Genomic DNA, 16,005 nt, shown 5'->3' on the forward strand with positions numbered 1-16,005 from the left:
TCTACCCCTACCTGGACAACTGGCTCATCCGAGCCAAGACGAGGGAGCTCGCCGTGGAGCACACGGCAAGGACCGTCCAACTTCTCACGGACCTGGGATTCTCCGTAAACTACGCCAAGTCCCACCTGGTGCCCGCGCAAGACGCACTGTTTCTGGGAGCGAAGCTCGACACAGTGTCGCTTCTGGCCTCCCCGTCGGAGGAAAGGACGAGGGCCATTCTAGGCAAGGTGCAGCGGATGCTGGTTGCGGACGCGGCGAGAGTGAGGTCCATCAAGTCCCTCCTCGGAATGATGTCTTCTTGCATTTACCTCATCCCCCTGTGCAGGCTCTGGATGCGCCCGTTTCAGGAGTTCCTGGACGCGCGCTGGATCCAGACGACGGGCAGCTTCGAGTAGAGGATCACACTCGACGAGAGTTTCCGATGAGCGATCCGGTGGTGGGGCACCCGCGCACATCTGACGGCGGGCATGGACTTCCAGACCCCCGGCCACCAGGAGACAGTGACCACGGATGCCTCCCTGGAAGGGTGGGGAGCGCACACCGAGAATCTGCACGCGAGAGGCCTTTGGCTCCCGACGGAGAAGGCCCTCCATATCAACGTCCTGGAGCTCCGTGCAGTGTTTTGGGCCCTCAGGTCCTTCCTTCCGTCCCTCAAGGGCAAGGTGGTGAGGATCTTCACCAACAACACCACCACCATGTTCTACATCAGGAAACAGGGAGGAACCAGGTCCCCAGCCCTGTCCAGGGAGGCGCAGGATCTGTGGCATTGGGCCGTCGCCCAAAGGATGTTTCTGGTGCCGTTTCATCTGGCAGGGATAAAAAACACCATCGCCGACTCACTCAGCAGGTAGCTGCGCTCGTGCCACGAGTGGGAACTACGACAGGATCTAGTGGACCGCCTCTTCCGACGGTGGGGCACACCCCAGATCAATCTGTTCGCGACGGCGACGAACTCCAAGTGCCGGAGGTTCGCCAGCAGGTTTCCCCAGCCGAGGAGCATGGGCAATGCTTTCTCGTTCCCCTGGGAGGGCCTGTTCCTATACGCGTTCCCTCCATTGCCATTGCTGGTCCGGCTCATCAACCAGCTCAAGAGGTCCCGGTGCAGGATGATCCTCGTCGCACCTGCGTGGCCGAGGCAGATATGGTTCCCGGACCTTCTGGATTTGTCAGCGTCCCCGTCAATCAAGCTGCCAGTGGACGCGGATCTGCTCTCCAAGCAAGGATGAGCCATCCTCCATCACAACCCGAAGTCGCTGAACTTGCAGGCCTGGCTCCTGCAGCGTTAGAGTTTGGAGGATACGACATACCGGCTGACTGCAGAGAGGTTCTTGCAAAGGCCAGGGCGTCCTCAACTCTTAAATGCTACGGACACAAATGGAAGAGGTTCTCTGTCTGGTGCCACGCACAGAAGATTAACCCTCTGCGGATTACGGCTCCCCAAGTACTGCCGTACCTACTGACGCTGGCCAAAGCTGGACTGGCGCACGCGTCCATCAAGATTCATCTTGCTGCGACCTCCCGATACACCAGAACCACGGGGCGGACGTCCTTGTGGTCTCATCGTCTGGTGAAAGAGTTCATGAAGGGACTGTTCAGATCGTTCCCGCCGGTGAAGGCTCCGGCCCCGGCGTGGGAGCTCAACGTGGTGCTGACCCAAGCTCATGGGACCTCCGTTCGAGCCTCTGCACTTGACCCCGTTGAAGTTCTTGTCGTGGAAAACAGCGTTTCTTGTGGCCATCACCTCCGCACGACGGGTGGGAGAGATCCAGGCCCTTTCCTGCAAGGCCCCATACTTGACTTTTCACGACACGAGGGTAGTGCTCAGGACGCACCCCTCCTTCATGCCCAAGGTGCCGTCGGACTTCCACCTCAAGGAACCCTTGGTGTTGCCTGTTCTCTTCCCGTCGCCTTTGTCGCCGGCTGAGAGGACTCTGCACTCGCTGGATGTGGCTAGAGCGCTGAAGTTCTACGTGGACCGCACGAAGGGTTTTCGGAAGACGTCACAACTCTTTGTGAACTTTGGACCTGTCAATCAGGGGAAGGCTCTCTCGAAGGCTTCCATTTCCAGATGGCTCTCCGGCTGTATCATGTACTGTCATCGGTTGGCAAACCGACCCCTGCCTGGCCGTCCGAGAGCCCATTCCACCAGAGCGATCGCAGCTACCACGGCGTTCCTATCTGGTGTGCCCTTGCTGGACATCTGCAGGGATGCTACGTGGAGGTCGACGCACACCTTCACGAAATTCTACTGCGTCGATCGGGATTCCAGGGAGGAGTCCAGGGTCGGCCAAGCAGTGCTGCGCAACCTGTTCGCCTAAGGTGAGCCTGGTGAGGAGGTAAGATTTGCTTAATGTTGAGTTTGATGTAATGCTTAATGGTGAGCCTTTGCCACCTCCCGTGGTTGTGCATGTGTGTACTGCTATGTATTCTTTATTCATGAGCATGTGAATCCATGCCAGACCCCATGCTGGAGATGGAACAAGTTACTTACCTGTAACTGTTGTTCTCCAGCATGGGTCTGGCATGGATTCACATGCGAATCCTCCCGCCTATCCCTCTGCGGCTCTTCACTCGGTCATACTGCCACTTCACGTGCTACCAAATCTGAAGATGGCTGCCAGAGGCGGGGCTCAGGTAGAGGGCAGTCATTGGCTGTGGTCAGTATGACGCAGAGATCAGTGATTGGTTACTACTACGAAAGACAGATCAGAAACAAAACTGATACTGGTTTTTTCTTTACCGAGGATTCCCAGCCTGACGACGGGGAATATTCATGAGCATGTGAATCCATGCCAGACCCATGCTGGAGAACAACAGTTACAGGTAAGTAACTTGTTCCTTCCTTTACCAACGCCGGGAGGCGAAAAGGAAGTCCATTCTGTCGGCACTGCTCCTGGACAATGTCTGGGATGAGGGGCTGGTGCTGCTGAGGAACCTCGCCTTGGCCCCATCGAAGAGAGACCAACTTGAAAAGTACTAGGTGTCGGAGTCTGCACCCAAGTATCTGAGGTCTCAGCCATCACCAAACTCAGTGTTCTCTGCATCCGCCAGGAAGAAGTCGGCCAACTTGTCGTCGTCTTCTTCATCTGCACCCCCGGACAACGAGGGGAAGAAATTGCATTGCATGGGTAGAAAGTTCATCTACTCAGCGGCAATGACAGCCAAGGCAGCCAACACCTTTTATTTTGGCCAGATCCGACTGGGGGCTTTGGCACAAGATGGCTCCACTCCTGGATTTCCTCCCGGATTGAGGCTTTGGATATTCTTCAGGAAGGCGAGGTTGCGTCGGACTACGTCATCACCGTGGCCCCGGACATTGCGGACACAGGTTTCCGCCAGATGGGGAACAGGGTTTGCCTTTGTCATTGTGGCTGGACAGGAACAACACATCCCTCAGCTGCTGCTGGAAGTTCGGGCCATGTTAAGAAAAGGGGCGATAGAGCTGGTTCCAAAACGACTCTGGTGCTCCGGAGTTCACTCAAGATACTTTCTCGTAAGAAAGAAGACCGGGGGTTGGAGGCCCGTTCTAGACCTACGACGACTCAACAAGTACATAAAGTCCCAGAAGTTCAAAATGGTCATGCTGCAGCACATGCTCGGCCAGCTGGAGGAGGGAGACTTTATGTCGTTGTTGGGACTAGAGGACGTGTACTTCCACGTCCCCATACATGAAAAACATTACAAGTTCCTGCGCTTCGTCGTACAAGGGAAGTGTGACCAGTTCAAGGCTCTTCCCTTTGGACTGAATTCAGCACCCAGAGTCTTCACCAAGAGCCTGGCTCCGGTGGCGGCCCATCTACGACTACAGGGTATTCATGTGTATCGTTACCTCGACAGAGCCAAGTCAGGCGGACATTGCCATGGATCACAGGGCAAGGACCATCCAGCTTCTGACGGACCTGGAGTTCAGGGAATTATGCCAAGCCCTGCTTGACTCCATCGCAGGACGCGCTGTTCCTGGGATCAAGGCTCAACGCGGTATCCTGCCTGGTTGCGCCATCGGACAAGAGGATAGCGGCCATCTTGGGTGCAACGGCTTTTATCACTGAAGATCATTATGGTGAGTACCATCAAGTCGCTGCTCGGCATGATGTCGTCATGTATATGCCTGATCCGGCTCTGTAGATTGTGGATGCTCCCGCTGCAGGAATTCCTTGATGCCCGTTTGATCCAGGTGTCATAAGGCTTCCAGGACAGAATCACGAGGAGTTCTGTCGGCAAATAAGGTGGTGGGGTGTGTGCTCCAACATCGCTGGATACACAGACTTCCAGAGCCCCCGTACCAGGAGAAGGTCACGACAGACGCTTCCCTGGAAGGATGGGGAGAGCCCACACTAGACGTCTGCATGCCAGAGGTCTATGGCTGCTGGAGGAGAAGAGACTGCACATCAACATACTGGAACTATGGGCAGTGTTTTGGGCTCTCAAGTTGTTTCTGCCGTCCCTCAAGAGCAAAGTGGTGAGGGTCTTCACGGACAATACCACCATGATGTTTTACAGCCGGATGCATGGGGGCACCCGATCCCCAGGGCTCTCCAAAGAGGCTCACGACTTGTGGCACTGGGCCGTCGCCCAGGGGATGTTCCTCGTTCTGTTTCGCCTGGCAGGAGTAAAGAACACTGTTGCCGACTCTCTCAGCAGGCAGCTGCGCTCTTGCCATGAGTGGGAGCTTCGGCAGGATCTAGTGGACAGACTTTTCCACCAGTGGGGCAGTCCCCAGATCGATCTTTTTGCAACGGCAACGAACACATAGTGCCTGAGGTTCACCAACAGATTTCCCCAGCCGGGGAGCACGGGGGGAAGCATTCTCCTTCCCTTGGAAAGGCCCGTTTGGTTCCTAGTCATTGCATCGACTACCATACCGTTGAATGCCATACCATTGAAAAAAATGCATCGAAAAAAAAGCATTGATTGCATTTATTTTTAAATTTCTTTTTTTAATGGGGATCCCCTTCATCCCCCTTTTTTTAACCTTTAAACCCCATTTTTATTAGACTAAACCCTTTACCATTTAAAAAAATGCATTCAATGCTTTTTTTTGTGCATTTTTTTCAATGGTATGGTATTCGACGGTTTGGCAGTCGATGAAATGACCAGATACTGCCTGTTTCTATACGCGTTCACTCCGTTGCCACTACTGCTACGAGTCATCAGTCAACTCCGACGGTACCGGTGCAGGATGAGCCTCGTCGCACCAGCGTGGCTGAGGCAGTTCTGGTACCCGGACCTTCTCAGCATGTCAGTGTCCCCTCCAGTCAAGATACCTGTGGTCACGGATCTGCTCGCCAGGGAAGGAGGCGCGATCCTGCACCACGACTCAGGATCCCTGAACATGAAGCCCTGGCTCCTGCAGCATTAGAGTTTGGTGGTTACGAGCTGCCGTCGGACTGCAGAGAGGTCCTTGCCAGGGCAAGGGCGTCGTCGACTTTTAAATGCTATGGACACAAATGAAAGCGTTTTGCGACTTGGTGGTGGTTGCAGAAGATTAACCTGCTAAGGGTCACGGCACCCTAAGTTCTTCCGTACTTGTTATCATTGGCTAAATCGGGGCTGGCACATGCCTCCATCAAGTTGCATTAGGCGGCTATCTCCCGCTACACCCAATTTCCAGGACGGTCTTCCCTTTGGTCGCACCGTCTAGTCAAAGAGTTCATCATGGGACTGTTCCGTTCGTTCCCAACGGTGAAGGCTACGGCCCTGGCGTGGGATCTCAACGTGGTATTGACTAGGCTCATTGGACCTCCATTTGAGCCTATGCAACAAGCTGCGGTCAAGTTTCTGTCTTGGAAGACAGCTTTCCTCATGGCAATTACCTCTGCCAGAAGAGTAGATGAGGTCCAGGCCATGTCCTACAAGTAGGCTTATTTGACTTTCTACAAAACGAGGGTGGTGCTGCGGACGCACTCCTCCTTCATACCCAAGGTTCCATCGGAATTTCATTTCAACGAACCCTTGATTTTGCCTGTGTTTTTTTCGACGCCTTTGTCGCCGGCTGAGAGAACTTCGCACTCGCTGGATGTGGCTTGATCACTAAGGTTTTATGTGGCCTGCACAAAGAGTTTCCAGAAGACTTCTCCGCTTTTTCTGAACTTTGGCCCTGTGAACCATGAGAAGGCTGCATCACTCATTGTCACCGGTTGGCAAACCGACTGCTGCCTGGCCGTCATAGAGCCCATTCTACCAGAGAAATCTCTGTGACAACGGCGTTCCTGTATGGTGTGCCCCTGCTGGACATTTGCAGGGCTGCTACGTGGAGGTCAACGCACACCTTCACGAAATTCTACTGCGTCGACAGGGATTCTGGGGAGTAGTCCAGAGTCGGCCAAGCAGTGCTGTGCAACCTGTTCGCTTAAAGGCGAGCCTGGTGAGGAGGTAAGAGAAATTGCTTCTGTTGAGCCTTGCCACCTCCCGTGGTTGTGTAATTATGTACTGCTGTGTATTCTTTATTCATGAGCATGTGAATCCATGCCAGACCTTATGCTGGAGAAGGAACGAGTTACTTACCTGTAACTGTTGTTCTCCAGCATGGGTCTGGCATGGATTCACATGCGAAAACTCCCGCCTGCCCCTCTGCAGCTGTTCTTTTGGTCCTACTGCCACTTTACGTGCTACCAAATCTGAAGATGGCTGCCAGAGGAGGGTCTTAGTCATTGGCTGGGGGCAGTATGACCCAGAGCTCAGTGATTGGTTTATAGGAGAAAGACAGTTTATAAAAGAAAGTGAAACTGTTTTTTATTTTACCGAGGATTCCCAGCCTGACGACAGGGAATATTCATGAGCATGTGAATCCATTCCAGACCCATGCTGGAGAACAACAGTTACAGGTAAGTAACTTGTTCCTAGCTCGCCAAGCAGATGTTTTTTTTAGAGTTGCCTCAATTATAATTTGCCTGGGGTGCAGTGTGAAGTACCTGTGAGTGGGGTGTTATATACAGAACAGCATTTGTGGAACCTCCTGTAATGCCAATGAGACTTGCATTATGGGACCCCATTGTGCTGCCCTTGGGTGCGTATACACTTCTAGAGCATAGAAATATTTAAGAAGCAGGGGGAGTATGACCCTCCTACCCAGTAGTCCATCGTCCGGAATTGTTAATGTAACGGGTGGCGTGTGTAACTCCCATGTTACACATCAGGGGCCAAATTATCAAAACTTTGATCTTGCACAAAACAATGTAGCAAATGAATTGAGCACCAAATTTGCTGCTTAGATAATACGGAATGAAACAAACATTTGCATCATCTAGAAAAAAAAAAAGGAGTCACAGCAAAAAAGATACAGGGAATGGAAAATTACCGGGGCATTACGGCTCCGGTGGGCCCAGTAATTGCCCATACCCGGGTGCTGGAAAAAAATGCTCCCCATTCCCATTCGGGCCCCCTAGGGCTCAATGGGAATGGGGAAGCCGGATGCACCGGCATTTATGAATGGTGCCGGTGCATCCGATATTGTCTGCTCGCTGAGTGCTGGTCCACCCGCCAGATCAGACCAGGCAGGCGAAAAGGAACCCGCGAGCAGACCTTGTAGTTTGCCGGTCCGGTAACAACGGTACCAGCAAGCTTACCGGTACTGTTGTTACCGAACCGGGAACCTTATAATGAGGCCACAGACTGTTTTAGTTTCTTTGCTGCTTAAAATGAAAAGAAATGTAGAAAAGATACGTTATGTATGTATAAGTATGTTATGCATTAAATATAAAACATTAAAAGAGTCATTTTTGCCATTTTTCAAATGTTTTTAGATAATACAGATTTTTTTTAAACTGTTTGCTCTATTCTATATTATTAAAGCATTTGCTTAATGCTTAGTACTGGTGCAAATGTTAGGTAATCTTGCCCCTTGTCACTGATTATGTTTGGTATTCATATGAAGTATGGTGCGAGAGGTATGCATGTATACTACAAATTTTTTTAATGCACAAAGGGAAATTACCAAGTGACATGAATAGTGCACTTACAAAAGTGCTCTGTCATCCCCTGGGTTTCAGTGCTGTTGTACATCGACAAAGAATCTACACGTAAAACAATAAAAAGTGAAATAATGATTCACGGTGATAGCTTTTTTCCACAAATACGCCTTGTTTCCTCATTGTGGACTGTATCCTAGACGACCTGAAGAGAGGAAACCATTTGTTTTTATGCAGGGGGCAGCAGAGTGCAAGAGTTGGATTCATGTTCTCTTTACCAGACCTGGGTGTTGGGGTTCATTAAGCCTATCAGGCTGCTACCCTGTCTGGTGTCTACTTTGAGGACCGTTGCCAGGAAAGAATAGCAGGCCGTCCTTTGATATGAAGATGCGGAGGGGCAGGCCAGAGACCACCCTACCTAGGTGCTGCACTATGCCATTACAGAAGCCCACTTCAATGTGGCATCAGTTTGAAGGGCGCTCAGAGCACAGAGCCTGTGGTTGAAATCCTGACTGCAGAGTGAAGTGGTCAGGTATTTGCTTCTGCGCTGTCACAAAGACAGAAGACATACCTTGACAAAGAGATAAGGGGCTTGATAATTATGTTGGGTAGTGCAGTAAAAATGCAGTGGTAACGTAATTACCGCCACATTTTTATTGTATTTTACTGCGTAACTGCACCGCCCAACTACGCGTTTGCCAGATAGGTGGAGGATTGACCTTCAGCAAAGAGTTAGAGGTAAATCTGCCACCTTTCTGCCAAAAAACAGCAATTTTGGTGAAATTATCACCAGGGGTAATTCCACCAAAATCCCCTGTTAGGTAATATGGACCCTATTAATGGGGACTAACACTGCCTACCACCACTTGTAATCCAGTAGTAATAGTGCCAGACCAAGTGGCGGTAACGGTAATTCCATTTGGTGGTACCTCAGTGGATTTACCGCCGAGATACCACCAAACTTGTAATGAGGCCCAAAGTTTCAGGGTCTTTATCCGGAGTTTGCAATTACTGGGGATGGAAATATGAGAAAAAGAAAGTTCTCTGAAAGTAAAAGTTATAAGTATAATAGAAAGACACAAAAGAACCGTCTCCCTATTAACTCCACTCTTCACCACTGGGAAACTGTACCCCCTTGGTAAGTAAATAAGGAAGTAAGTAAATAGGTTATCAAAATGTCTCTTCCAGGACTCCCTCCCTGGAAAAAACATAGTTGCAAGTTAAGTTCTTGTAGGGTATCTTAAGGCCCTCAACAAAACCTCCCTCTGACAATCAGGTTCCTTGGGTCACGTTGCATGCAATACCACTGTGTCTTCCATTTGTTTAATCAAGAGTGTGTTCAATGCAAGACAAGTACACAAATCACTTTGTTCCCTTTTTTACACAGGTTTCTATCTAATGCAAATAGGTCCAGACTCCTCCTTTAACACGGTGTTGCTCTATTGAGGCAATTGTTTGTAGGTCAAGTGGCCACTGTGGCATCCACAAGCTATCTCAGGCACTCTTGTTTGTTGGAGTTTGAGATTCTGTGGTAATAAGTTCCACTGGGCCTCTATGATTTGAAGTAGCTTAGAAGGGTTTTTAGGTGCTGCATAGGATTCTGGATCATCCTCCTTGTCTCCAGATCCAGAACCCACAACCATCTGAGTCTGTTTTACTTCCATCCTTTCCGTGTCCACATTCTCTTGTGTTTTTGGGTCTTTTGCTGAGCCTCCCCATTCACCCTCTAGATGGTGTTGTCTAACCACCTTGATGTTCCACAGTATGCGTGTTCCTCCTCCTGCGTCTCCCAGAGAACAGATATGTTGAGGTAGTCTCGCTATTTGACTCTCACTGTCCCTGCACCTCAAAGAGACTTCCTACAGTCTTTCTCTTTGTCTTCCTCTGACATCTGACTGCTGTTTATTCGTTCTTTGAACTTCTCCGAGTTCCTCTATCCACATGGGTTACTTATCTTTCTCTCTGTCTCTCCACTTCGTCACACCTCCTGCAACCACTTGCCATCATGCTTGATACTCACCTGCTCTAGCCGCTCTCCTCCTCTCTGAGGTTCACCTCCTGCAACCTCTCCTGATCTCTCCACTCCTCCTTGATATTGACATTGTTAAACCTCTTTTGCACTCTCCTTTCCTCCTTGAAGTTCATCTTTCCAACCTCTCTTGCTCTCTCCACTCTTCCTAGATGTTCAACTCCTCCACCTGCAACTTCGATTCAAAATGTTGGGTTTCAACCGAAGTCAGTCAGAATAATCTCGATGTGGACACCTTGCATTCTGTGCCTAGGGAGACCCAGCATGACAGCCACACCTTAATGATGTTGGCAGACATGTCTGTTCAGGGCTTCTGGTGATACTTTTGCTCTGAGGAGAATTGCATCCCACTTACCTTCATTTGTTGGGCTTCTCCCAGTGTGCAGGCGCATTCCTGGTGCTTATATCCACGTTGGTGATGGCAGCAGAATCATGATGCTCGGCCACCACCGAGAAAGGGCGCAGCCATGTTGAAGTCCTGCGCATGTGCAGTACGAGAAAAGTTGCGGGTCTCTCTGGTGACTGCGATTTGCGTTCTAAGCCTCTGTCTGCCTCAGCTATTACTATAAACGCAGGTGTGAGTAATTGCTCACTGTGTCTCAATGCGGTTTGTTTCCTGACAGTGACCTCGCTCTCACTCCCCCCAGCTTTGTGCCAGTTCTCTCTAGGGCCAATTCCTGTCCAGTCTGGTCTGTGGATCTTCTTGGAACCTTTCCCTGCCATTTCCCTGCCCGCCTGGGCTCCAACAGTTTGTTCTTCTTGCCTGTTTCCAGAAATCTCTTTTCCTTAGGCTTCCTTGTCCAGCTGCCCTGTTTTCACCTAGCTGCCTGCAACCTTTTGTTGCCTGCTATTCCTGCCTGTAGTGTGGTCCTGTTCCCTTCCTTGTGTCCTTGGATGTCCATCCTAAAATACATCTTCTTTGTCTAAGAATATCAGAAGGCCGTACTGCATTTTGAGTGGCCTTCCCTGTTAGTGCTTGCACTGTCCCTGCACCAAGAAAATCTGTGAAGAGCCATCCCGTGGCGTGGGGAGCAGATTCTGGGATTCCCCGTAGTTTCAGGGAAGCATTGGGTTGCTTTACCGCTCCACGCTCTCGCCACCACTACAACCTCAGCAGCCTGACCTCATCAACCCGGCGAAAGCAAAGGAAAGCAGGTACTCAGTGCCAGTGCGTGCCTTGTTTAGGAATTGTCTAGCATTTTGGTCCTTGTGGGTTGGACTAAAAGGATAAGCAAATGAAAGTACAGCAAGCTAAAATTTGGTGTATATCCTCCTTAGTGCAAGTCATTAGTACAGGGGCTCTCGCAAGAGCTTGATCAAGCTCTCAATTTTAAGATTCTTCACCATCACAATGCAGACGGGTCAGGAACTTCTGTGAAGAACTAGCATCCCATGAGATATTTGATGTGTGCTAGAGTGGTAACACATGATTGGAGGACAAGGAACATCTTTTAACACTTTTATTATAATCCCTAAATTCATGGTCACTGTTTTTTCTAAAGGTCCCTCTTTTTTTCTCCTGCCATCGTTTTATTTTTGATGTTTGAACACCTCTATAGTTCTGTAAGCTTTTTAGAGTTTGTGGCAAACCTCTCTGGCTCTAAATGTTTTTCAGGGTCCTCAGCGCCCCTCCTAGGTTCTAGGTGCTTTTCAGGGTTCTCAGTAACTCTTGCGGTTCTAGGCTTTTGCAGGATTCTCAGTGCCTCTCTCAGTCACTGGGCACTTCGCAGGTTTATCAGTGCCGCTTTCAGTCTCTACGAACTTTACAAGAGTCTCACAGACTCTCTCGGGTGCTTGGCGCTTTTTACCTTTCTCAGCACCCCCATCAGCCTCTTGGAGTTTTCATGATTACACTGCACCTCTTATTCTCTAGGCACTTCCCAAGTTCTTAGGAGGTACTTCAGGGATAAGCATCCTACAAGGCATCCAGATGCTGACAGTCAGAGACTGTCTCGATAAGTCCATCTATAGAGCTTTACGATTATTCCTTCTGCTCCAGCTGATAACTCACCCACTTCCAGCAATCATTATCTTTTTATACTCCACTTGGTGAATCCTAATTGGGAGGGAGTTTCCCTTCTAGCTCCTATCATGTGCCCATGAAACGTCAGTTGATATAAAGTCATTGTCAAATCGTCAGTCCATGTGTGCTTGGTGAAGCCATCAGATGGAGATGTTGCTATGTGGAGCAAAGAGAAGGTTGTATTAACAAGAGATTTTTCGCTTGTGGAAAGGGGTAATTTGTCACAAAGTATCTATGAATGATACCAATGCTGAAGAACTATAGTAACAGGTAGGTAAGCAATTCTTTTGTCTCCTACAAATCGTGAGCCAGCCTCTCAGTCACTCTCCTGGATGATTGTGATCCCTTCCTTAAAGTGTCTCGGGCACTCCTGTTTAATGATGCTATGTTGAGTGAGGGTGTCTTAGGATCATGGGATATCCGTAACTGACCAGCTGCTCCTTTCCTTCCTTCCTATAGGTGGGGACTGTGCTACCCTTCTGAAAAATATTGGGGCGCTGCCAGTGGAACTGACCCGGCTTTACTTTGCAGAGACCGTCCTGGCCTTGGAGTACCTGCACAACTATGGCATCGTGCATCGAGACCTCAAGCCAGACAAGTATGCATGGGCTTTTCATATACTTCCTCCAGAGGAATCTCAGCATTGTGACTCAATAGATTTCACCTATGCTTCTTGGCCCTTTTCTAACCTCTGTTAGGGAGCAGGCTGTCTGTGTGTGAGTGTGAGGGGTTCTGTGCAGTATGATGCATTGTGGGTGAGCATGCATTTTGCCACTCTAGTTTTAAAGTATGTATTTTTCATTCTTTTTTTATAATGTCAGTAAGGATTTTCATTTTTCTTTTTTTCTTTTTTTACATATTGCACATAAGAAAATAGTCAAGAAAACCAATTAGTAAAGGAAAAGTGTGGGGTCAGTAATGCGGGGCAGACAACTGCTTGTGTTTTTCTCAAAATTGAAAATGTTATTAAAAGAAAAAGGTGCAAATAAATCCTTGCTAAACCTACTCTATCCGGGAGTTCCTTACCTAGTCTATGAGCTAAGCGACTCACTCCTAACATATGCAAAACCGACCCTCACACTAAACAACAAAACATTAAAGTAATTCATATACAAAATAAATGAGTAAATACCAAACAACCAGTAATTAGGATGACCTTCACCCGGCCTGGGTAAATACCTTCCACAGGATTGTTCAGAGTCAATTTCCCAAATAATGTTCTCAAAGAAAAGTAAAGTCTTGAACCAGTCCTTGTATGTTTCAAATGAAACAGAAGTTTATCAAACAAAAATCCACTGGTAACAGTTCTTCAGCTTTCTGTTGAAAAGTTTCTCTTCCAGTTCCTGCCAAGAAAACAGCACCAATGGTCATCCTGGATAGCCTCTTTCCATGATTTTTTTTTCCACATCTCAAAGAATAAATGAACAACTTCTGCTTCAACAACTTTCCAAGTATTTATGACCTCTGCAGTGTCTTTGGTATAATTGTCAGATGCTTCTTCTTGGTACACGTGAGGCTAGAAGTGGAAGTAACAAAACGGTAAGCAAAGGCAGTCCAGGGGAACAGGCAGGAGACTGGTACACGGTAGGTCACAGCAAACTTATCCGAGTGGTAGGCGAGAGCAAATCCAATGGACAAAGCAGGGAACTGGTACATGGAAAGGGATGGAGCAGAGCGAGAGGCAGAAGGATGCAGGAGGACGGAGCAAGCAGAACAGTCAAGAGGAAGAAAGGTGGTAAGTGAAGAAGGGAAGGAGGGAGGGTAAGCGAGTTGGAAGGAGGGCAGAGGAAGGGGGCGAGAGAAGCAAAGCCAAGGGAGCGAGAGAAAGGCAGGCGGAAACAGCGGAGGCACGAAGGATGAACAGAGAGGGAGCCGGACTGGGCGCGAAGACCCAACCGTCGGAAAAAACGAGTAACCAGAAGAGAGCAAAAGAGAGCAAGCAACTCAGAGCTAACGGGACGAAACCGGAAGCATTGTGACGCGTCCGTGACCCGGAAGTGGCTGGTTAAAACACCGGGCCGCGGAGCGCTCAACCAATGAGAACAGAAGGAAAGTGAAACCAGGAAATAGGGGGCGTGACAGAAAGCTGCTGGCGGACGGGACTAAGTTCCGCGTCGCCAGCGGCTCCATAGACGCCAGGAACTCGGCGGCATGACAGTATGCCCCCTCCTATAAGATCCTCCCCCTGGTTTCCCTGGATGAAAGAAGTGGTACTTGCGAAGTAAGACAGGAGAATTTATGTGTGTGATGGGTTCCCAAGAGTTTTCCGATGAAAGGTAGCCCTTCCATTTAACCAAATATTCCAGCCTGCCTCTATGATACCTGGAGTCACAGAGTTGGGCGACCTCATATTCCGCCCGAGTAGAACCCTGAGGAATCGGGGCCTGTCTGAGGTTGTTGGGTAATTTCAAGCGAAAAGCCACAGGGTTGATCTTCTGTATGATCTCGTATGGCCATAGGTACTTGGGAGATAGCTTGGAGGGATGGACCCAACGAGGTAAATACCTAGTGGAGAGCATGACCCTGGTACCCACATCCCATCCTGGTACAGATCTTCGGTGTTTGTTGGCTTGAATGCAATTCTGAGCTTGTGCTGACTTAAGGCCTTCCTCTACCTTCTTGTGTGTCTCTCTAAGGAGGGAGAGGGAAGAATCTACCGATGGTAAGCTAGTAGAGAGGCCCGAGACAGGAAGAATGGAACGAGGGTGAAAACAATAAGTACCGAAAAAAGGACTAAACCCCAGACCGGTATGTGTGGAGTTATTGTAGGAGAATTCTGCTAGAGGGAGTAGCGTGCACCAGTTATCCTATTGAGAGTTGATGAAGCACCTTAAGTACTGTTCCCGGTTTCCGTTCAGGCATTCGGTTTGCCCATTGGATTGCGGATGGAATCCAGAGGTGAGAGCTCTTTCGATACCTAGTCTGACACACAGTGCCTTCCAGAACCGGGAGGTGTACTGACTACCCCGGTCTGAAATTATTTTGTTAGGCATACCGTGTAACTGGAATATGTCTTGGAGAAACACTTCCGCCATCTTGGCTGCAGTGGGAACACCAGGCAATGGGGAGAAGTGAACCAATTTGGTAAATGAATCCACTACCACCATGACACAGGTGCATCCTTGAGACGGGGGCAAATCCACTATAAAATCCGTAGAAATCGTGCTCCAAGGACCCTTTGGTACAGCACTTGGTTCCAGTAGACCGACTGGTCGTTGGGATGACTTACTCCGCAGACAGACGATACATGACTGAACATACCGATCTTCATCCCTTCCCATCATAGGCCAGTAGAAATGTCTTTGAAGGTATTCGAGAGTGCCAGCCACACCCCTGTGTCCTGCAAGTTTAGAGTCATGACACCAGGTAAGTGCCGTCTTGCGGAAAGCTGGTGTGGGTAGATAGAGTTTTCCTCCGACAAGGTAAAGGCCGTTCCTGATTTCATAGGCCAGATCTTTAGAATGTCTTTCCACTTCAAAACGACCTCCAGAGTCCTCCTGCACCTGCTTAAGGAACTTAGAAAGAACTCCGATAGTCCTGGACTGGGGAAACATCCGTTCAAGAGGTGTATCTGTCTCTGGCATGTAATCACACCAGCGTGAGAGAGAATCGGCTACAACATTCATCTTGCCGGCGATGTAGGTTATGTGGAATTCAAATTGAGCGAAGAAATGAGCCCATCGGGCCTGTCGAGTGTTGTAGCACTCGAACTGTTTTAGAACCTGCAAGTTCTTGTGATCGGTCCGAATGGTGAACGGGAACCTTCCTCCTTGAAGAAGATGTCGCCATTCTACACAGGCCGCCTTCATGGCTAACAGCTCTCGCTCTATGACCGAGTAGTTCCTTTGACTGGTGTTTAGGGTCTTTGAGAAATAAGCCACCGGATGTTCTGTACCCTGGATTTCTTGAAGAAGCACAGCCCCTATTGCGGCTGATGAAGCATCCGTCTCTAGAATGAAGGGTAGATGTTGGTTTGGTTGTTGTAGGATGGGTGCAGAACAGAAGGCTTCCTTAAGATTCCCAAAACTGTCTTCCGCCTCTGCTGA

The 16,005-nt window shown here is 49.3% G+C and overlaps 1 protein-coding gene across 3 annotated transcripts in view; it reads left to right on the forward strand.

Annotated features, from left to right (window-relative positions):
• MAST1 (microtubule associated serine/threonine kinase 1) overlaps positions 1–16,005 on the forward strand; it is a 1,484,042-nt gene that overhangs the window by 993,790 nt on the left and 474,247 nt on the right. For all 3 annotated transcript variants that reach the window (XM_069604134.1, XM_069604135.1, XM_069604136.1), the window contains one exon: positions 12,419–12,557. In XM_069604134.1, coding sequence (XP_069460235.1) covers positions 12,419–12,557 — 139 coding nt within the window. The remainder of the gene's footprint in view (positions 1–12,418; positions 12,558–16,005) is intronic.

Source organism: Ambystoma mexicanum, chromosome 3q, assembly GCF_040938575.1.
Source record: "Ambystoma mexicanum isolate Mex_15411 chromosome 3q, UKY_AmexF1_1, whole genome shotgun sequence".
In the NCBI taxonomy this organism is placed as follows: domain Eukaryota; kingdom Metazoa; phylum Chordata; class Amphibia; order Caudata; family Ambystomatidae; genus Ambystoma; species Ambystoma mexicanum.